The sequence below is a fragment of the Elephantulus edwardii genome, unplaced genomic scaffold (genome assembly GCF_000299155.1).
Source record: "Elephantulus edwardii isolate Elephantulus edwardi_28Jun2011 unplaced genomic scaffold, EleEdw1.0 scaffold00186, whole genome shotgun sequence".
Taxonomy (NCBI): domain Eukaryota; kingdom Metazoa; phylum Chordata; class Mammalia; order Macroscelidea; family Macroscelididae; genus Elephantulus; species Elephantulus edwardii.
Window position 1 is genome coordinate 2,314,028 of NW_006399936.1, and position 20,479 is coordinate 2,334,506.

Here is a 20,479-nt window from a genome sequence, read left to right on the forward strand (position 1 = left end):
TACAAAAGAAACAAAGGTCACGCTGGGGCTCTTGGGAGTTGTAGTCAGCGAGTTGGCGGCGGGGTTGCAGCCCCCTATGCGGCAGCGAAGACAACCGAGATTAGATCAGGTTGGGGGGCCCAGGCAGCCAGCGTGAGCTCGAGAACCTCCACCCTCCACCGGCCGCGGGCCCCACATGGGTGCCGGAGAGGCTGGCTGAAGCCAGGATCCTGGGGCGCAGGCGTCCAGCATGGACGACTGGAAAGGAAGCAGTCTATAGGGCCGGGTATTTGCATTTCAGTACCCCCTTCCCAGATTCCACGTGAGCCTGGGGCTTTCTCCACTCCATTGTTTTATTATTTACAAACGCTACAGAATGAAGGGCGCCGACACGCAAGGATAAAGGGGTCCGAAGGAAGAGTTTACAGGACGACTGGACACTGGGGCCTAAAGGAACAGCACTCAGGGCAGCCAGGGAAGAAAGGGTTTAAAAACGAGATCCAAGCCAGCCAGATCGCAGGAGAGGCGGGGGTGCGCAGTCCCCCTTCTTGTTTTTCCCCCAAGGTCACAGTGCATGCAATAAAATATATGTACAGGAGCTGGGTCCTTCCTCTGCAGAGACTGAGTGGCCAGTGTCCTTCCTTTGAGGAAGGCGGCTAGTGGCGCCCCCCAGCGGCCAGGCTGGACTGGAGCCACATGGTTCAGAAAGCAGGAGTCAGTCAGTCCCAGCCATTGTCCTTTATCATGTGGTTGAGTTCAATGATGTACTTCCCCTCTTTGTACTTCTGGCTGCTCTCGAAGGCCTGTTCCTGAAAGGAAAGAAGGGGCCAGTCATCCTTAGAGCTAAAGCCTTATCAAAGGACAGGGGCTGGAAGAGGGGACATAACTGGCCTTGCTTTGCCTATGAGGAAAGTGCTGCTCAGAGTGGCCAAGGCACTGCCTAGTCAGTCACCAGATGACAGATGGCAGGGCCAATTGTCTCCCCATGGGTAGAACTTAATGTATCATTCTTTGGTAATGTTGCACTAACAGAAATCTATAAAGTATCTAAAAGATTTCATATGCCAGAAGTTGCAAACTAGTAGCTTATGAGCCGATTTTGACCAATATATGTTTAAGCTGGTGTTGGGTTTTGTTTGGTTTTTTGTTGTTGTTGTTGTTTTCCCTAGTAGTATTTATCTAGAATATTACCATAGGCAGGCAGCAGGCATGCTCATTCCAGTTTGCCCCAGACTCTCCTTTCCCTAAATCTACACTACTTTTGCAAATCTACAGTTTCTGCAGACAACTGAGTCCCTAACCTTCGGACGAGGCCCCCCTCTTTATTTTATAGAGATTCCAAGCAGCTGCCTAAGTCTTTACAGCAGATCTGTGGCAGGGCCAGAGAGGAACAAAAAAGGCAAGCCTAAAGTCTTCTTTGCTGGAACACACATCTCTCAGAGCTACTGCAGCTCCAAGCGATGCCTGAGGAACCCTGTGTTTGGCAGTGCCTATGCCCATCTTTCTTTGTTGTATCTAAACAGATAATTCACTGTCTTGGGAGCTAGGCAGTAGTTTTATCTTCAACTGCAATATAAGAAAAAGACACGTGGAGTAGGGAGTTCAAACCCTAGACAGCACCAGGAGCAATGAGAACTAAAGGAAAGAAGACCTATGGCCCCAAATTCCATGATGCCATGGGATCTTGGACAACCCTCTCTGTTCCTCTGATGACAATATAATCTGGTGGTCACAGGTTTGGGGAAAAGAACCAAAAAAACTTAGATTCTGGTCCCTTTGGGTTACTTACCAGTTGTATGACTAACATCACTGGGCCTCCGTTTCTTCTTCTGTAAAATGGAGGTAATAATAGACTACCTACAGGATTGTTGTAATGATTGAGTGACATAACAACATGCCAAACACGTGGCACATGAGTATTCCATAAGTAGTAACTCTGATTATACTTGCATCTCTAAAATAAGGATGCTAGGGCTTTAGAGGCAAGGACGGTGAAACTCTCTCGCATACTTTGGGCATACTGTCCAGAAGGGCCAGTCCTTGGAGAAAGACATCATGCTGGGAAAGGGGGAGGGTCAGACAAAGAGAAGAGGACTCTCATCAAGAAGGAGTGACATAGTGACTGTAACCATAGGCTCCGGAGTATCAGACATGGTTAGGATAGCACAAGATAAGATTCAAATCCTGTTCACAGAGTCACTATGGCTGACTTGAGGCCACCCACCACACAGGGCCTGTAATGGAAGGGGGGACAGTAAGAGAAAATGTCTAAAAGTCCTTGCAGAACATGGGAGAACAGAGCATGGCCAGGAACTCAACAGGCAGTTTGAATTGTATGAGCTAGGGGCCCATTTTCAAAGGATGACTGATTTTGAGAACAGGTGACCTGAGGTCAGGTCAAGAGGTAGCCTGGGGTCAGAGATCACAGACTCACATATTTCCAGCCCAAAGTGGTCTTGCAGTTCTCGCAGTGGATGTCCGCGACAGCATGAAGGCCTGTCAGCAGCACCCGCTCCTCGGCTGGCCCGCAGCCCACATTCACCCTGTAGGGACATGGGACAGTCCCAGAGAAGCTCCCACCATCACAAGCCCCACTCCACTGAAGGGCGATCAGAGCATCCTGCCTCAGTGAAGGAACTCTGGGCCCTCGGCATGATGTCAGGGGGGTCACAGGTCACAGCTGAGATAGGGGAAAGAGATGAGGGAGCTGAAATACTTACACAGAGTTGAAGAGGTAGGCACGCCCCTGGCTGCCCTGAAAAGACTAAGAGGGTAGGAAAGGGGAGCAGGCGATTAGGGCTTCAGGTAGGGGGGGCTGCCAGACTTCTCACTGCAGCCCCACCTGTGGCCTGGGTACCTTGGAGATGAGGTCGTCGTGGTTGGCCAGGTGAGCACGGCAGTGGGCACAGCTATACCGCCGGTGACAGTCATCCAGGTAGGCCTGAAATGTCTTGGGTTTTGAAATCCGCACCATGGCGGGGGCCGGGGGCAGTGGCCCCACGCGGGGAGCGGCCCACGGGGAGCAGAGGGAGCCCAGTGCCTGCCAGAGGGAGGGAGAGGGCTGTCAGGCCCTGAGCCACAAGCTTGCAGGCACGCCCAGGGCCATGGGGACTCTGTCATACTAGCACCACTCGGCAGCCTCCCCAGGGACCAGAGTCAATTTTGACTCAACTGAGGCGGCCTCAGTTGCATCAATGTGGAAACTGAGGCTAGGAGGAGCCCAGGGTGAATCATCCACCTGCTTCCGGGCCACCCTACTACCGGCCTAGACGCTGGAGCCGGAGGAAGGGGCTTTAGAGCGCAGGAGCTGTCAGTTCCCAGCTCAGAGGGTACACAGGAGGTTAAGAATGAGGGGGTTTCTGCAATTTCAATGAGACTGTTGGAGGGTTTCATTTAAGACCCAGAGAATTCACTTGGGGAGAGGATCCCCCTCACCTAGAGTGGGCAGGAGGCCTCATTGAAAATAGAGGGTCATCCAGAAAGGGGGCGGCTCTTACCTGGGTGCGCCGAGGCCTTCCGTTCCCCGAGGGGGTCTTACCTGCACCGCAGAGCCTTACCTGGGACCCCTTCACCTGGGGCACCCTGGGGTGGGTGGGGGGGAGCTAGGGATCGGGCGCCGGGGGAAGGGGCAGTCCTCGATGTCTGGGCGGGGGCGCAGAGTCTCACCTCGCCTGGGCGCGCGGGGGCCCGGTGCACCGGGGTGGCCTAGCCTAGGAGTGGGGGGCGCTCCTGGCGGGCGCCGTCCCCACGGCCAGGGTGAGCAGCCGCCGCGACTTGTTTACACCGAGACCAGCTGCTGCCGCCGCTGCGGCGGGAGGGGGAGGGGGCCGGCCTCTTGTCCCCGCGGCCGCCGTGGCCAATCGGCGCGCAGCATGCAAATAAGGGGCGCGTCATCCAGCGGCCAGCGCAGGCCCGGGCTGCCCTTCCCCCTGCTCCGGACTCCGGCCGGCCCGGAAATGCGGCTGCGTGTGGCCCCTGGTGGTCCTTGAAGGAGCCAGGCTCAGGATGGTTTCCAGCCGCGTGTGCTCTGCTCTGTGTTTCCCTCCGCCTATATTCCACTGCTTTAATCCCTGCAGCACATCCTGGGAGGCTGTTTCTACTATTGTCCTCATTTTACTGAGAAACTGAGGCCCAGAGATGTCCAGCAAAAATCTCCCAGGATTATGCAGCGGGTAAGAAATAAACTGGGGTTCTCGTTTTGGCCTGAATCCATTGTTTTTTTCCATAACACCAAGAAAGGCTCAGGTCCCCCGAGACTGGAAGAATTTAAAGGGGCCTGTCTGGGAGCCAGATTCTCCGACTTGCCAATGCCAATTGTCCAGCAACACCTCCTCCAGGCAGTCTTCTCTGATGCCTCGAACACTGACTTAGGTGTCACTTCTGAATCACGGTGATGTCAATTCACATGTCTGCCATGACTTGACTTTTTTTTATTTTCTTCTTAAATTATTTTTATTTTTGTGTGTGTACCATCAAATCAGATCTGACTGGTACAGGAGGATATTGCCCCTCCTTTTCCGGCAGAACACCTGGTGGATTCGAACTACTTCACTTTTAACTGCTGGAGCCTAGAGACAGGTGCGAAAATTGATAGGTGACACAGGGACCCGGGGCTGGGCCGAGCCGCGGACTTCAGGGAGCCAGAGCACCCTGGAAAGAGGCTTTCTAGAGTACAAGGCTGCAGATGGGCACTGTAAACTCGGCTGTCCCCCCCGTGCCCACCCTTGACAGCAGAGGGAGGAGGCTCATGGGACGAGGCATGGATGGGAAAGTCCTTATCCTCTGCCATGTCTTGCAGCTCTCACAGTGGCCTCAGGAGAACAGAATAGTCACCTGTGGCTGCCTGTAAATAAGGCTGGGGTCCAGGGCAACTAGGCTGACCCTGCAAGGGACATTCCTGAGGAGAGTGGAGGCCAGGCTGGCACTGGGTGTGGCATTACTCTGGGGTCTGGAATGTAGTGGAACCAGTGGGTCAAGCTGGCTGGAGCCCCAGGCTCTGGCCTCAGGCCCTTCTTTGCCCTCAACCTTCATCTTTCTAATCTTCCAGGATCCCCTCCCCAAGCACAAACACATGACTAAAAAGAAAATATTTATTGCAGTTGTTATTGGGTGCCATGGACTTGGTTCCAACTCAGAATGACCCCATCACAACAGAACTGAATGCTGCGTGGTCCTGCCAGTTTCTTCACCATCATCAGTGCTGCCAGGGTGCCACTCCCTCTCACTGAAGTGCTTTCTCTTCCCTGATATTTACAGGGAGACACAGAGGAGACAGCCAGGGCCTTCGGGTTGCCTTAGGAGGCCTGGGTTGTTGCTCCACGGCTGTCTAGGTAGCGCCTCAGGGCTGTGGGGTAGTCGGTGATGACGCCAGTGGCTCCCAGGTTAAAGGCCACCTCAAAATCGGACTCTTCATTAAGGCACCAAAACAGTACCTGCGTAGGCAAGAACAGGCATATAATTTCCAAACAATATCCCCTGCAACATCACTCTATCTCTCCCTCCCCAGAGGCCTCCAGGCAGTGCAATGCTGGAGCCAAATGTATACATTTTCAGGGATTTTTTGTAAAATGGTTATTAAACACAGCTGCTATTAAAATGAAATCACATGAACTTATAATAAATAACATTGAAAACAAAGGTGATAAACACTCGGAACTTACCACTTCCTAAATATCACCTGTGTCCTGAGATTCTTTATGGCTGTTGCCTTAATACTGTAGAACTGCTAAGTACTACAAATCATCTCTGCATTAGGTGAGTGACTTGCTGCTTTCTTGAAAAAAAGTCTTTACACGAGAAAAAACAGCATCTGCAATCAGATCCCTTTTTAAAAAAAAAAAAAAAGTCCTGGAGAGCTAGATTTTGAACATTTACCAGCATTCCACTACTTCCCAGCAGACAATGAGGTTGGTGATGATATTTGTAAGCTGGGCAAGCCACTGAGCCTCACTGAATTTTAATTCAGCAAATGAAGGTGATTTTCAGTGTCAGAATTGTGGCGATGACACGGGCAGTGAGAGGAGTGATCTGAAAGATCTTTGTCATTTTCATCCCTCCGTCACCCCAGTATCCACTCAGCATCTCAATCCTGGTCGTCTTCTTAAGGGCTCTCTGCTTCTCTTCTGGCCCCTGCCCATCTCCTCTCTGAATGGAGACTAGACCATCCCTCACTTTAGCCAACCTTATTTGGATCAATTCACTCTCCTATGTTCTTTGAAAGCCTCAACAACTTCCCTTGCGTTTGGGCTGAAGCCCACACTCCTTCGGGTGACTCTGGGGCCTGCCTCAGCCTCTGCCGCCTTCTCTAGCTTAACACAACCCCCTTCCTGCAGGCTGCGGGTCCTGAGGAGGGCCGGTTCGCAGCTGCTCCAGGCCTTCACGTCTGCTGCCCTTGGGCCTGCACGCTCCTCCTTCCTTTTCCTGCGCCAGCTTCCTCTCATCCCTGGCTTGTGTGCAGGTGTTCCTCCTGGAGGGATCGAGTTCACCCTATTGTTGACTTATTTCTTTTGTTTGTGGGTTCCGATGTCCATCTGAAGAGACCCAGCTGGGACCCAGCTGGCTATAGAGCAGGGTTGGCCATGACCTTTGTGATCTGTATGGAAGCAGATGGCTGGGTCTAGTTCTCGGTGATTTCAAACCACCAACCTTCTGGTTACCAGTCAAGCTCAGAGTGTCTGTGCACTCAGGGACCTTGCTCTGTCTCACTCCTCACTTCAGGAATGCTCTCCCTGACCCCAAAGGCCACAGTTGTTCCCCTTCTCTCTCATGGCCCCTGTGATGGTCACCTTCATTTCCTTCTTCAAACACTGATTTTTAAGGGGGTCAGATGGTGGAGTCTGCAGCATGTTGTACAGTTAACCAAAGGTGCAGATTCTTACCCTATTGACGTTTTTAAAAACTTATTTAAATATTTAAAAACTTATTTAAATATCCCCCCCACATTTCCCTCCCTCCCTTTGTCCACTCTGCAATGCACCTCTTATTCTAGTTTCTTGTCATACCCCAATGCCATTTACAGCCCCAGAAATCTGAGGGAGGGATGCTGTGGTGACACCCGTGGTGTGACTTGATGGCAGGGAGCTTTGAGGACCCCTCATTGTAAGTTCCCTGCTCTAGCCCCGTAACACGACACCTAGAACACAGCACAGGCTCACTCACTTGTTGCTGCCAAGGAGGAACCTACCCCCTGCTGACCCACGAGCACATCTTCAGGGGTTGTAAATGGCTTGATCCCAACTCTTGACAATCCTTCGCCGGGGAGGAGATTGCCCGTCTTTCTTCTGGTGGATTTGAACCTCCTGTCTCTGGGTTGGCAGTATGGACTCCTTCCCCACTAGGGCCCCAGGGTTCACTGCATGCTCAGTGGTACTTTGCTAACTGAACGCTTGGCGGAACCAGAGGGAAAGAGTTGGGCTAAGCGTGGAGTTTCTCTTCTCTGGCCTCTCTCCATTCCCCTCACCAGCGATCAGTCAGGATGGCAGGTTCAAGGCATCACCTCTTTAACATTCATGAAGCCCACACTAACAAAGCAAGCTCCTCCCGTGGGATTTACAGGCTCTGCCAACCTGCTGGAGGGGCAGCTATGAGTCAGTTCTGACTGGACGGCAATGAACAACAACATGCTAATTAAGTATCGAGGCGCTCTGGTGATAATCTGCGTCACATGTTTGAATCAACCTGCTGCATCAGGAAGGAAACACAGGCAGTTTCCTCCCATAAAGAGCTGCAGCCTGAGCCAGGAGATGAAGGATCACTGGGAGCTGCCACGGATTCTTAGCAGCGCTTTGGGTAACTAAGTACCAGTTACAGAGACAGAAGAGTGAAAAAGTACCGCCATCCTGCTTCTGACGATGAAGAAGCTGAGACTCAGAAAGCAAAGCGACTTGCCCAAGTAATCCAGCTAGCTCATGGCAGAGCTGTAGCAGCACCCAGATGTCAGGCCTAGGCCCTGAGTCACCGGGGTGGGGGGGTCCTACCTGTATCCCTCGCGCCTCCAAGTGTTGGATCAGACTCTTCCTCATGATGAGCCTGGTGGGGGGTGAGGATGGAGACAAGGGTAGGGATGAGAGGAGGCAACGGGAAAAGATCACAGTGGGTCTCTCCACGAACCCTCAGGTCAGCCTTCTTGCCCAGCTCACCATTTGGAAACCCAAGCTGCCAACTGGTTCAGCCAAGAACAGGGAAATGGGAAGTAGGTCCTGTGAGGAGAAAGTGCTGGAAGTCAGCCACAGGGGCTGGGTGTGCGGTACCAGTGACCCCTGTGACCAGTGTGACTGTGTGCCTTCCAGATAAATGAATTCACTCACTGTTCATTGAGCTCCTGCTCCGATATCCTTGAAACTATACTTTGGTGTCAGGGTAGACCCTTTCCCCTCACTATTTTGAGAAAACAGAAAGCTAAGATAAGTTTTCTGAGGTCATACAGCAAGACAGTGGCAGGGTCAGGACAAAAACTCAGTTTGATTCTGAAGCTGGATACCCAGCCTACAGGTTGGCCTGATCAATTATTGAGGTCAGACAGGGTTTAATGCGTCACCACTTGCCCTTCATAGTTCCGCACCAGAGAGAACATGACAGTGTCCAGGCCCAAGGCAAACTCAGGCTCCAAAATTCTAACTGTGTGATCTTGGACACACCACAGAGCCTCTCTGAGCTTCAGATGCTCCATGAGTGCCATGGGGGTCACGATCCCTCTATCTCCTGGGATGGTTAAAGCTCAATTAAGTGGGGATGGACAGATACTCAGCAAACCCTGTAGGAAAAAAGCTAAGTACACAAAGTTCTGAGCTGTGATGATGTCTTTGCAGCAAAGGATTGTGGGGGCTGGCTGAGGCACTTCCTACAGGGCAGTCAGTCCCTGGGCCAATTCCTGGAAAGTCAAGGGCAGAGACAGAATCCCAGGGCCTGATACTTTACTCAGTCTTATTTGGCTGTTACTTTGTTAATCTTTGTGGACTAACAAGAAAAGCTGGCCTTTTCCTCTTCAGAATTTGAAAGAGTGTTTCTTTACTTAATGAATAACAGTCTCCTCTGAGGAAGGGAAGCTCACCAGGGCCTCCAAGCTAATGTTATTTGCTTATTGTGTTTAATTGCTTATTTGATAACTGCACCTGGCAGAAAATAGGCAGTCAGTAAATATCTTTTTTGGCAGTCAGTAAATATCTTTTTTCCCCCTTAAAACTTCACATTGATAGACATTTGTGTATCATTTTAAGGGCTCAAAGTTCCCATATTATTTATGATTACTGGAGAGGCTTGCTCCTTGGAGGCAAGGGTTTTGAAGCTGTCTTGCATACTTTGGGCATGTGGCCAGGAGGGATCAGTCCCCTGGGGAAGGACATCAGCCGCTGATGGGTGGAGGGACAGCACAGGAGAGGAAGACCCCAGATGAGACAGATTAACACAGTAACTGGGGTCATGGGGGTAGATGTGTCAGAGTCAGTGAGAATGGCTTAGGACAGGGCAGGGTTCAGAGCTATTGTACATAGAGTCACTATGAGTCGCAGGCAACTCAATGGCACATGACAACATTGGTGAAGAGCGACTGTCTTGAATAAGACCTTGAAGTTTGAGGAAAGCTGAGCCGGAAGGAGCAAGACTGAGGACCCGGCAGTGGGGCTAGAGGTGAGTGGCCCGGGTGCTCCTCACCCTTCCCGTCTGGTACCTGTTGATGATGGTGGGCAGGAAGGAGATGAGGAACCTCTCTGGGATGGAGATGTAGGGCAGCAGCCCCAGGTAGAAGAGCACCACCATCCAGATTCCACGGCTCACCGTGAAGGAGAACGGCATATCCGGGTTCTGGAGAGACGAAGGGAAAGTCAGTGCAATGGGCTCGACACCATGATGCATGATGCAGTGCGGGAGCCCTGCAAGGATCCCCCATAATCCCTATAGCTGGCAACCTGAATCTGGACCTTTAGCCTCCTAACCTCTAAGAGAATCTGTCTTTATTAAAGCTATCCTCCTGTGCTCTGGCTGTGACAGTGATGGTACTTCTACTGACAGTCAGTATGATTAAGGAATGGAATGCAACCCAGTCCAGATCAAGACAGAAGGGGAGTTTCACTAGGGTGTAGCCGGAAACATCTTTACTTTATGAGATAAAAGGGAATAAATCTGGAAGGGGGGAGCTAAATTCAGTGCTATCAGGAAATAATGCCAGGGGTAGAAATACGTGCCAGGTGCACCCTTTTGGGACTGTGGCCCTGCTCTCGGAAGCCCTTTGACAGTGGGGAGGCCGGGACACATGCAGCCCCCAGGGAACGCCAGGCCTGTAAGACGCTGAAGGGAAAGGATTTTGACAAAGTGGGTCCTCACGAGAACTGCCAGCCTGACCACTAGCTTCCTAAAGGGAGTTCTTCTGGCCTAGTGGATAGAGGGTTGCACTGCCAACTCAAAGGCAGGTGGTTCAAATCCACTAGCTTCCCTGTGAGAGAAAGACTGAGCAGACTCCCCTCATGCAAAACACCCAAGGGTCAGCTAGGAGTCAGTTCCTACTCCATGCCAATGAGTGGGCCTCCTAAACTCTAAAAGGACAGATTTGTCCTGGTAAGGCCACCACCTATGGTGTCTCTGTTACAGTAGTACTGTTGTTGTGTACCGTCAAGTCGGCACTGACTCACAGTTGACCCTCCAGCAGGTTTTCTACAAATTGTACAGGAGATTCTCCATGTTTTTTCCCCCTACAGAGCAGCTTGGGGATTTGAACAGTGTAACTTGTGGCTGGCTGTGCGATTCCAAAGCTTAGCGGTAGAAAGCAGCACTGCAATCCCAGAGACAAGCAGTTTGAATCCACCAGCTGCCCTGTGGCAGAAGGATGGGCAATCTCTTCCTGTGTGATTTACTGTCTCTGAAAACCCACTGGAGGGTCAGCTAGCAATGGCATGCAATCATAAGAAGCAGCCACCAGAGCTCTCCCGTAGCAGTACTGTTGTTGTTGTTGTTGTTGTGTACCATCAAGTAGGAACCGGCCCATAGCTGACCCTCCAGTGGGTTTTCAGAGGCAGTTAATTGCACAGGAGGAGACTGCCCACCCTTCTCCTGCAAAGCAGCTGGTGGCTTTGAACCATGCGCCTTCAGGATTGCAGCGTAGTTTCTTACCACTAGGCCACCAGAGCTCCCTACTAGATAAACTGAAATAGTAAGAAAGGTCTCCAGCATTCTCCTAGGAAAGAAGTATGGCAGCTGGGGGTGTGACACTCAGGGCTCCCCATTGCCTTTGGGATTGAAACCCTGACTTGGTCCAGTGTTCATGGTCTGAGTACAGCTTCCTCATTCCCATCACGATGCCTTTGTTCATACACTTTCCTCTAGACCCCAACTGGATATTTCCTCTGCCTTTGAGAAATGTTTAAGCAGCAGTTCCTCCAGAAGCCTCCCTGACCCTTCAGATCCAGGCCGGCTGGGCTGGACTGTGGACCCTGGTCCCTGTGAGGAAGGGCCAGGGGTAAGTCAAGCATGGTGTGGGCAGGCGGACTCACAGCAGCTCTGCACTTCTTCATGATGGAGCTCTTCTCTGAGGCCCAGATGGTGATGTCGTTGCGCTCATAGCGCCTCACCAGGTCTGCTATCTAGGAGGAGGAGGAGGTAACAGAGAGAGCCGCGACTCTGTCCATGGACCAGGCTGTCCGTGTCCATGCACTGCTTCCCTCCCCCCACCGCAGTGCACCTTGTGAATGAGCTGCTCATTCTTCTCTTTGACCTCCACGCTCATGGGTATTGTTGGGAACCTCTGGAACACATCCTCCAGGCTCACTAGGCGCCTGTCTGACCCATGGGCAAAGCGGCCTGAGGGATTGTGGGAACAGCAATCAGAGAAAGATTGGCAGGGAGGGGCGATCTTAGGGAGTGGGGTCAAAACAGAGGGAGTCAAAGCAGGGGGCTGACGCTGTAACACCCTTAGGGCTCAAAGGTCACAGGTCAAGGTCCCAGGCTCTTACCAGGTGAGAAGTAAACCTCTAGCTCCTCCCTGTAGGGAGGCAGGTCCTGGAGGGAAGAAAGCAGGAAGATGGTCACTAGGAGGCAGATGTGGCAACTCTCTGGGGTCTCTGGCAGGGGAACTGGGATGAGGCCCACCTTAAAGTCCAGGCTGTCAGTATCCTTATTCAAGCCTGTCTGGCGTAACAGGTTCTTATCATGGGACACCAACACCACGCCGTCCTTGGTCAGCTGGCAGTCCAGCTCCATGAGGTCGGCTTTCTGGGCCATGGCACTGTGGGAGCAAAGGTCAAGAAGGGGGCAGGGAACAACGATGGGGCCAGACTGCACTGTCCCTGGGAGGTCGGGGGTAAAGTAGGGACAGGCATATAGGTCAAAGTGAGAAATACAAGCTGCTGCGGCACTGGTCACTTGGACAGGAAGTTAGGGGACCCTTGGTTTCCTGGTAGTTGTGGGGTGGGGCCGGGCGGGGCAGGTGCACTCACTTCTCCATGGCCTCCAAAGTATTTTCCAGCTTCTCTCCAGATCCTGTGTAGGGCAGCTGGGGTGGGTCCCTGAGGCCTGGGGCCCAGGAGCCTGCTGCCACCTTCTTCCTCTCCGTCCCGAATGACCTCCTCGCCTCCTCTGCCTCAGACCCTTTGTCTCCTCAGGCCTCATCCACACCAGTGCTGTGTCTTCTCCCCTATTCTACTCCTTCCCCCTTTCTAGACTCCTGCCCCTGGGGCCTGCTCTCTGCTTGCCACCCTGGTGCCCACAGTGGATGCTGTCGTCACCCCTCCCACCTCTGCCCAGCTCACCTCCTCTGTGGGCTCCCAGGTGGGGAGTGAAGGACCGAGGCCACGGTGTGTGGAGCAGACGTGGCCGACGCAAGAAGAAAACAGAGAGCATCGCGTAGCCGCCCAGGGCGGGCAGCGCGCAGAACAGCAGGAGGCTCATGGCCGAGCCGCCTCTTGGCTCCGGCTGCCGCAGGCCCAGCGCTCTGATGCACTGACTATGCTGCTCTGCTGTCTCCGGGCTGGTGTAGGCTGGCTCTGCCACTGGCCGCCACCACGCCCCCGGGACCTGCTGAGCTTGCTGCTGGCTCCAGGCCAAGCTGCAGGCCGCGCTGGGGCTGGAGGAGAGGCGAGCGTGGAGGCAGCCCTGGTCTTCCTCCTGTGGACCCTGTCCTCAGCATCAGCACCCCACTATGCTCCGCCACACCAGGGGCGTAAAGTAGATCCTGACCAAATCCATGGTCTTCTCTCCCCCACCAGGGCCCAAAGGCACAGGAAGCACAGCGCACCTGCCACTTCCAAGAATCTGGAGGTGTGGAGACCTGAGTCACCCCCACATCACTCAGACCCAGTAAGATAAGAAGTCGCTGGAGAGCGAGTGGGAAGGTAATGACCAAGGGGGGAAATGGGCCCCACTTTTTCCAAGGATCTGGAACCCTTTAAAACTGGTCAGCTGAGTGGGGGTCAGCGGGCCACCCAAGGTCATCAAAGGTGGAGGAAATCACAGCCAAGAAGGGGCTGGGCTGTTGAGGTGAGGCCTTGAAGCAGCACTGTTACTGGTGTCAGGAGCATCGGCGGACACAGACAGAGCCAGAGTCATCCATGTGACATCTCTATATTTATATATTAGATACAGGCACAGGGAGGTGAGCAGTGGGCACTGGGCTCGCCACGTGCCCCCCACCTCCACCTCTCATCACCCACACACAGAAGCAGCAGGGCATTAAATGTGGCAGCTTTTTTGGGGCTCAGGGGCTTGGGTCTGGGCCCTGCTCCTCAGGGATACTAGCCCTTGAGACTTAGGAATGTTCCTTTGGGGAAAATGGGTGGGGTTTTAATGAGGTGAAGCCAAGGCTAGCCTAGAGTCCCTCCTCAGTGCCCTGGCCCACCCTGGCACCCCTCCCAACAAGTTCAGGAGGGGCACTCAGAACTACCAGAGACTAGGATGCCAGGATAGATGCAGGCAGAACAAGTGGGGAAAAGGTTTGCTGTGGGGTCACTTGAGCCCCCCAGAGCCTGGAGGGAGGGAGAGAGAAAGGTGTTGGCCTGCCAGAAGCAGGAAGCTCTCAGCACAAGGGAGAGAAGGTGGCCAGGCCCACCCTCTGCCCTGGACAGAGCTGCCAGGGTCAGGGCTGGGTACAGTGTCCGTTTGCTAACAATCCAGGAGAGGGGCAGGCAGGAGGCAGGGCCTAAAGGAAAAGGCAGGTGAGAAAGAAACCATTAGGACCAGTGAGATGATGGGCCACAGACCTGACCTCGATTTCACCCATTGTTTCCTCACAGCTGGATAGGTATTCAGCCTCCCTGAATCTCAGTTTCCTCATCTGTAAAATGGGGCTTACAGAACTGATTTCAAGATGTTGCTGTTGAGAATGAAAGAAACCAGCACATAGAAACCTCTTAAAACAGTGCATAATACTCTGAAAGCTTTGCTCTTTTTATAGAATGGGCTCCAGGCAACTGAGGCACAGGAAAGAGAGGTGTCTCTCTCAGATCATGCAGGCTCGTAAATGGCAGAGCCAGGGACCCAGGTCTGTCTGCCTTCTTTCTACTTGCCTCAGCTGGTGAAAGGCAGGAAGGAGACCAGTGCGAGGAAAAATGCGGTGGAGGGACGGCGGGCCCAGCAGGTTTCCCCAAGGTGTTCAAACCATGGGCCTGAGCACTAGGTGTGAGCGGGCCTGGCATCTGGGTCAGACAGGGTGCTGCTGGGTTCCTCCCAAAGCAATCACTGCCCCACCCACCTCCCTGCCCACATGGAGAGTCAGGGCTGGGTCCTATTGCGCAGTTGGTGAAAGAGCCCACAATAACCTCTTGGGGCCTGGAATGGCTCCTGGGGCTGGAGGAGGGAGAGTTAACAGGGAGACATTTGGGACAGACCACAGTTGTGAGGCACAGACAGCCCCTGGGACCATCTCTTGCCATCATACAAGCAGATCACTAGTGTGAGACCATATGCAGGCAGGGTGGACACCAGTTGGTATTAGGGTAACTTGGCCATCGGTGGTGGGGAGCACTTACCAAGCCCTTGGAAGCAGGGGCATCCACCATAGTTAGGTGGCCTCCAGTGCCCCAGGCTGGAAGCGAGCCGTCTCCTGGAAGATGAGCTCTTTCAGCCGCTCCTTGGGCAGATCATCCAGTTCCATGTCAAAGGTGAAGGGCTCCTCGGCCACGGGCTGTGGAGCCAAAGACAGCAAGGGCTTAGGCTAGTCCTTGAGGGTACCTGCGTGACCCCCCCAGCCTCGCTAACGGCATCTGACTCGCCTCATCCGTGGGGTCGTAGTACTGCTCCAGGTAGGGGTGGGCCAGTGCCTCCTCCACCGTGATCCGTTTGTTGGGGTTAAAGGTCAGCATCCGGTCCAGCAGGTCAAGGGCTGGGGAAGAGCAGGAGTCAGGGTCAAAGGGAATGTCTGAGGAGTTCCCAGGAGCCTGGCTACTCAGACAGCGGCCGGGCGCCCCTCACTCTACCCTCAGTGTTCATCTCACTCCAGTCCCCAGGGCTCTTTCACCTTTGGGGTCTGACTTGGGGAAAAGCTTGGTCCAGGCCACCTTGGTCTTGGCCGGCAAAGACTGCAGGTAGTTGCGGGCCTTCATGTTGATGATACAGTTCAGGTCTTCCTGGGATGGGGAGCCCAGAATACCTGTGGGTAAGGCACATTGCTGAGAGCTTTTCTCCCCTTCTGGGAGTGGAACAGGAAAGAGGACAGGAACAAGCCCTTTTCCTATCTCCAGGGTTTGCCCCAGGCCCTCTGCCATCTCCCCAGGTGATGAAATGCAGCAGGTCTGCATTAGGAATACCCGGAGCATTGGGCTTAGCTGTGCCTTTCCCACCAACCAAATGGGAACGCTCACGGGAGCTCTGGCAGCTTGGTAGTCAGCAGCAGTTGCACGGCCAACCCGAACAGAAACACTATTTCTCAATGACATACTGTGAGATGATACAGGGCCTTGCCTTGTGTCAAACCTACAGCTAAGCCAGCACTAAGGAACTTTCATTTCTGATAAACCAATGCCCGCCCCCGCGATAGTCCCCCTCACTCAGAATGTGGTTGAGCTGGTCCAGGTAGTGCTTGCCGGGGAAGATGGGCCGGTTAGAGAGCATCTCAGCCAGGATGCAGCCCACGGACCAGATGTCGATAGACTTGGTGTAGCCCTGAAGAGAGGGAGAAAGTGATGTGGCAAGCCCCAGGGGTGGGCTACCTGCATCACGGGGGTCAGTGCCTAGCCTGGAGGTCACCCAGGGACTCCTGGAGCTTGGCCCTCTGCCTGGAGCAGTGGGCAGCTCCCCTACCTTGGAGTTGAGCATGATCTCTGGTGCCCGGTACCAGCGTGTAGCCACGTACTCAGTCAGGAAGCCAGTGTGGTCATGCTCAGGGTCAGCAATCCTGGCCAGGCCGAAATCACAGACCTGAAATCAAACACAGGCTGCTGAGCGTGGTGCTCAGGCCTCCATGGATCACGCAATCATATCACCAAGTCTTTGTTCATACTGTTCCCCTACAAAAAGCTTCTGCTGACTGACATTGTGTCTCTGTGCCAATTAGGAAGACTCCCCTTTCCACTGGTGGGCACTGTCCTGCCCTTGGCAGAGCAGACTACTCTGTGAGAAGGAAGCAGGAACACTCTCAGCCTCCTTTCATCCACCGAGGGGGCCCCCTTGCATACATAGTAAATAGACTGCTTTCACAATGCCTGTCTATCCTACTTCCTCCAGGAAGCTTTCCCTGATACCCTTTGCCCCCAGGAAGTTCCTAGAGCCTTTGCCAGGCCGGAAACAGGGAGCTCACTCCTGAGGCCATGCCACTCGTTTCCCAACTGTCAGTTTGAAATTCTTCTGTGGGCTACGGAAAAATCTGTCTCCCAGCCCACCAGGACCTTAGGGGGCCAAGACCTTTGAGAAAGGTAACTGTACGCCTGAGGGAGGTGAAGAAACCAAACACGGACAGAAGAGGATGGCTCTAGCCTACCAGGCCCCCTAAAAGCCTCAGGAAGAGGAGAGGAGCACCCTCACCCCTGACCTTAAGGTCACAGGTGGTGTTGATGAGCAGGTTGGAGGGCTTTAGGTCTCGGTGGAGCACGTTGGCCGAGTGGATGTACTTGAGGCCCCGCAGAATCTGGTAGAGGAAGTAGCAGATGTGGTCATTGCTCAGCTGTTGACTTTTGAGCAACTTGTACAGATCTGTCTCCATGAGGTCCTGCACAATGTAGCTGAGGGGGCACCAGAGATCCCCACCCCGGGCCGGGTGGCGAGAGGCACTGGGTTAAGGAGAACAAGCCCTGGTGACTTAGAATGCACGTACCCTCCAGTGGGAGCCCTTTGGATTCCGACTTACCCAAAGCATCAGCCACACAAGGCTCTTTCCCACTCAACAGTGAAGCCCTTCACAACCTGCCCTTCCTGAGCCACACACTTCGATCCCATGGCTCTGGTTCCCTCAGAGTTAAGAGAATCACCTTTGGCATTAACACACCAACCAAATTTGAGATCCCTAAGGAACTCTGGTGGCCTAGTGGTAAAGCGGTTGTGCTGCCAACCTAACGATACATAGTTTGGATCCACCAATTGCTCCACGCAAAAAAAGAGAAGCAATCTCTTCTGTCTCATGTGATTTACCACCTCCGAAAACCTGCTGAAGGGTCAGCCACAAGACACTTCTGACTTGATGGTAAACAAGGAGCTCTAGTGGCTTAGCGGTAAGGAGTTTTGCTGCCAACCCACTAACGACTCTGAGGAAGGAAGATAGGCAATCTCCTCCCATGTGATTTACAGCCTCTGAAAACCCAATGGTGGGTCAGCTATGTGGTCACTTTTGACTCAACAGGACATAACAAGTCCACTACTCATTGGCTCTGGGACCTGTCACTACTTCTATCTCTTCATCTGTAAATGGGGGGAAAGAACTGTTCTTCCAAGAGGACTGTGAGAATGGGATGGAAGGACTCGCATAGGGCAGCCAGCCCGGTCTGGTGTCTGATGCGTCGTACGTACGCAGCAAACAACAACCATTATTGCCATTATAAGTGTCTGTGCCACCTGGCTGTTAAGAGGGTTAAGTGAGATAATGTATGAACACCATCTGGCATGCAATAAATATTTGCTTATTTTTAAATGCCTGCCTTCTGGGATTGATCTGTGCACAAAGAATAAGGCGGTATTTCCAACAGTACACTCCTACTCAAAGAAGCATCGTCGTTGGCCATGTGTCAGGAGATTGAGGAGTAAGTGTACATTTGCATTTTGAAGATTAAAATGAGTATGACAAAGCCACTGAATAAATGCCTCTGGACTTCTCTCTGAAGAAATAAGTATGAGATGTCTTTGAGAAACAGCCCCAGAAGGGCCTTCTGAGGACACCTGAACCAACTTTGCACTGTAACAGTGAGGCACCACCCAGGGAGAGGCAGCGAGTGGTAGGTCACATAGTAACCCAAGGGTAAGCACAGAGTGTACTGGTCAAGTTGACGGTGAAGGTGGCAGATGACTGCAGTGCAAGTCCCCACCATTGGGTGGACAACGGCATGATGAGCATCATAAACTTGAGAGCACAACCCATCAGGAAGTGGACAACAAAGACAGTCATAATAGGGTAAGATAGATCGTCCCTCCCTGGGCAAGGTTCAAGTACCAAGGTGACTGGGGTGTGCTCTGAAATGAAAAGTTCTAGAGGAGAAGAGCAGGTTCTTATTTAGGGGAGGGGAGGAGGCAACAACAGCAGCACTTGAGTTTAGACTTTCTGAGTCTCTGTTCCCTCATCAGGCAGTACTGGCGGCTGAATGGGTAAGGAGTTGTACTGCCAACCCAAAGGGAGGAAGTTCGATTACACCAGCTTCTCTGAGGGAGAAAGACACACCTTCTCCTCCCGTGTGATTCACGGGCTCTGAAAACCTGCTGCAGGGTCAGTTATGTGTCAGTTCCAACTCAACAGAAATGACTGTGAGTTTGCTCATCACTGAAATGGAGCCGAGGAGGCCCATCTCATGGTGCAGATGGGAGACTAGGAAGCATTCAAGCCCTTGGCAGGCATGACTGGCCACATAGTAGGCCCTCAAGAAAAGGCTATTTTCGGCTTTCCTTCTAGTCTGGGGCCCGCAGAGGAAAGAATCATCAGTCTGTTAAGCAAGGCCCGACTGTGGGCAGAGGCTGTGGGTCCTGTCACAAAACTGCAGATGTCGGAAGACAAAGCTCCCATAGACGTGATCTCACCCAGCCCCCACACTGTGGCACAGAGCAAAGATGGGACTAGCCCAGGGCTACACAGCCTGTCTGCAGCCGGCCAGGATTCAAGGAGACCCAGGCTGCTTACAATCTGTTGCCTCTCAGGCTGGAAAGTTTCTTTTTTTTGGGGGGGGGGAGGGGAGGAGTGTTGATAGAGGAGGAGTGAAGAAGGAAACAGAAAGAATGTCAGTATCGCCCCCAGCCCAGCTCTGAGGCCAAGCCTGGCCAGCCAGCTGGTAGAGGTGAAGGATACACGTCCCTCATGGCTTCTAGGGTGGGTGCTCGCAGGATGTCTCTGATGCCAATGACATTCTCATGGCGGAAACGCAGCAAGATCTGGATCTCCCTCAGCGTGCGCTGGCAGTAGGTCTGATGCTCAAAGGGGCTGATCTTCTTGATGGCCACCCGAGTCTTGCGCACGTGGTCATAAGCTGAGCTGAGAGGGCCAGAGAGTCGTTAATGGTCTGGCCTTACAAAGGGGGAGTCAAGGGCTGGAGGCCCCACCCAGGCCTTGGCAGGGAGAGCAGGGAGCAGGGAGCAGGGAGCAGGAGAGGCTCTCTGGCTAATTCATAAACAATGGTGGTTCCTTCCTGCTGTGAAGGCCTGGGATCTCCAGGGACTAGGCTGGGGACCAGCCAGGCTGCCGGCCAGTGAAGTCAGTGACTTCACAAACAGAGGAAGAGGCTGACCATCACCAACTTCCCCTCTCCTCACGCCCCTTTCATTCTGTTTTTATTCTTCTCTCTGACCCTCCATCCTCTCCTCCCCAGAATGCGTGCCCTGAACCTCTGGCAGGTCCAGAGGCAGATCTGCGTGGAGGACGAAGGGCATTCAAGGAAGGGCTGGCAAAGGAGGCATGAGCCAGGGGTGGGTGCCAGGGAGGGGTACCTGGACAGCAGAGCCCGTTGGTTCCCAGGGAAACAAAAGGCCAGGGCAGCCAGAGGAGCTGGGAGAGAGTCCCCAGCCCAAAGCCCTGTCCCACCCAGCTCAGGCCAGGGCTCTCCTCCCAAACTGCTCTGGTACAGCCTCCCTGGAGAATCACAGGCATCCTCCCTCCAGCGAAGGTCCTGCCTGCACTCCCCTCTTCACTGAGGATTTTCTCTCTCCAAGAACATCTCATGTCTCTGCCCCAGGTCTTCCCTCCTTTCTCCCCAAGGGCCCCAGATCCCCCAGATACATTCACGCTATGGAAGGGACGGTCCGTTCAAAGGCCGTGCAAGCCCCCTCTCCCCCGAAAGCATTCAAAGGTCCCCTCCCCGGGACGCTTCCTGAGCCTCCAGAACCCACTGTTCTTCAGGACGTCTCAGGAAGTACTCAGCACCCCTACCCCCTCCTCCCCGGCTCCGAGAGCACCCCC

At 53.4% G+C, this 20,479-nt stretch overlaps 3 protein-coding genes across 3 annotated transcripts; all 3 read right to left on the bottom strand.

Moving 5' to 3' along the window:
* Positions 1 to 316: 316 nt before the first annotated feature.
* YPEL3 (yippee-like 3 (Drosophila)) lies at positions 317 to 3,764 on the bottom strand. The gene is made up of 5 exons (XM_006896551.1): positions 3,646 to 3,764; positions 2,837 to 3,019; positions 2,700 to 2,743; positions 2,414 to 2,522; positions 317 to 788 (listed from the first exon to the last, which is right to left on the bottom strand). Exons 2-5 carry the CDS (start codon positions 2,951 to 2,953, stop codon positions 699 to 701), a joined length of 360 nt encoding a protein of 119 aa, XP_006896613.1. The 5' UTR covers positions 2,954 to 3,019; positions 3,646 to 3,764; the 3' UTR covers positions 317 to 698.
* Positions 3,765 to 5,273: 1,509 nt separating this feature from the next.
* Positions 5,274 to 12,852, bottom strand: GDPD3 (glycerophosphodiester phosphodiesterase domain containing 3). The gene is made up of 10 exons (XM_006896620.1): positions 12,714 to 12,852; positions 12,402 to 12,444; positions 12,055 to 12,190; positions 11,919 to 11,964; positions 11,648 to 11,766; positions 11,460 to 11,549; positions 9,644 to 9,777; positions 8,118 to 8,177; positions 7,956 to 8,007; positions 5,274 to 5,411 (listed from the first exon to the last, which is right to left on the bottom strand). Exons 1-10 carry the CDS (start codon positions 12,850 to 12,852, stop codon positions 5,274 to 5,276), a joined length of 957 nt encoding a protein of 318 aa, XP_006896682.1.
* A 2,107-nt stretch (positions 12,853 to 14,959) lies between these two features.
* On the bottom strand, positions 14,960 to 19,557 carry MAPK3 (mitogen-activated protein kinase 3). Its single transcript, XM_006896552.1, has 7 exons — positions 19,376 to 19,557; positions 16,925 to 17,114; positions 16,198 to 16,314; positions 15,945 to 16,059; positions 15,416 to 15,547; positions 15,171 to 15,280; positions 14,960 to 15,082 (listed from the first exon to the last, which is right to left on the bottom strand). Exons 1-7 carry the CDS (start codon positions 19,384 to 19,386, stop codon positions 14,960 to 14,962), a joined length of 798 nt encoding a protein of 265 aa, XP_006896614.1. The 5' UTR covers positions 19,387 to 19,557.
* Between the last annotated feature and the right edge of the window lie 922 nt (positions 19,558 to 20,479).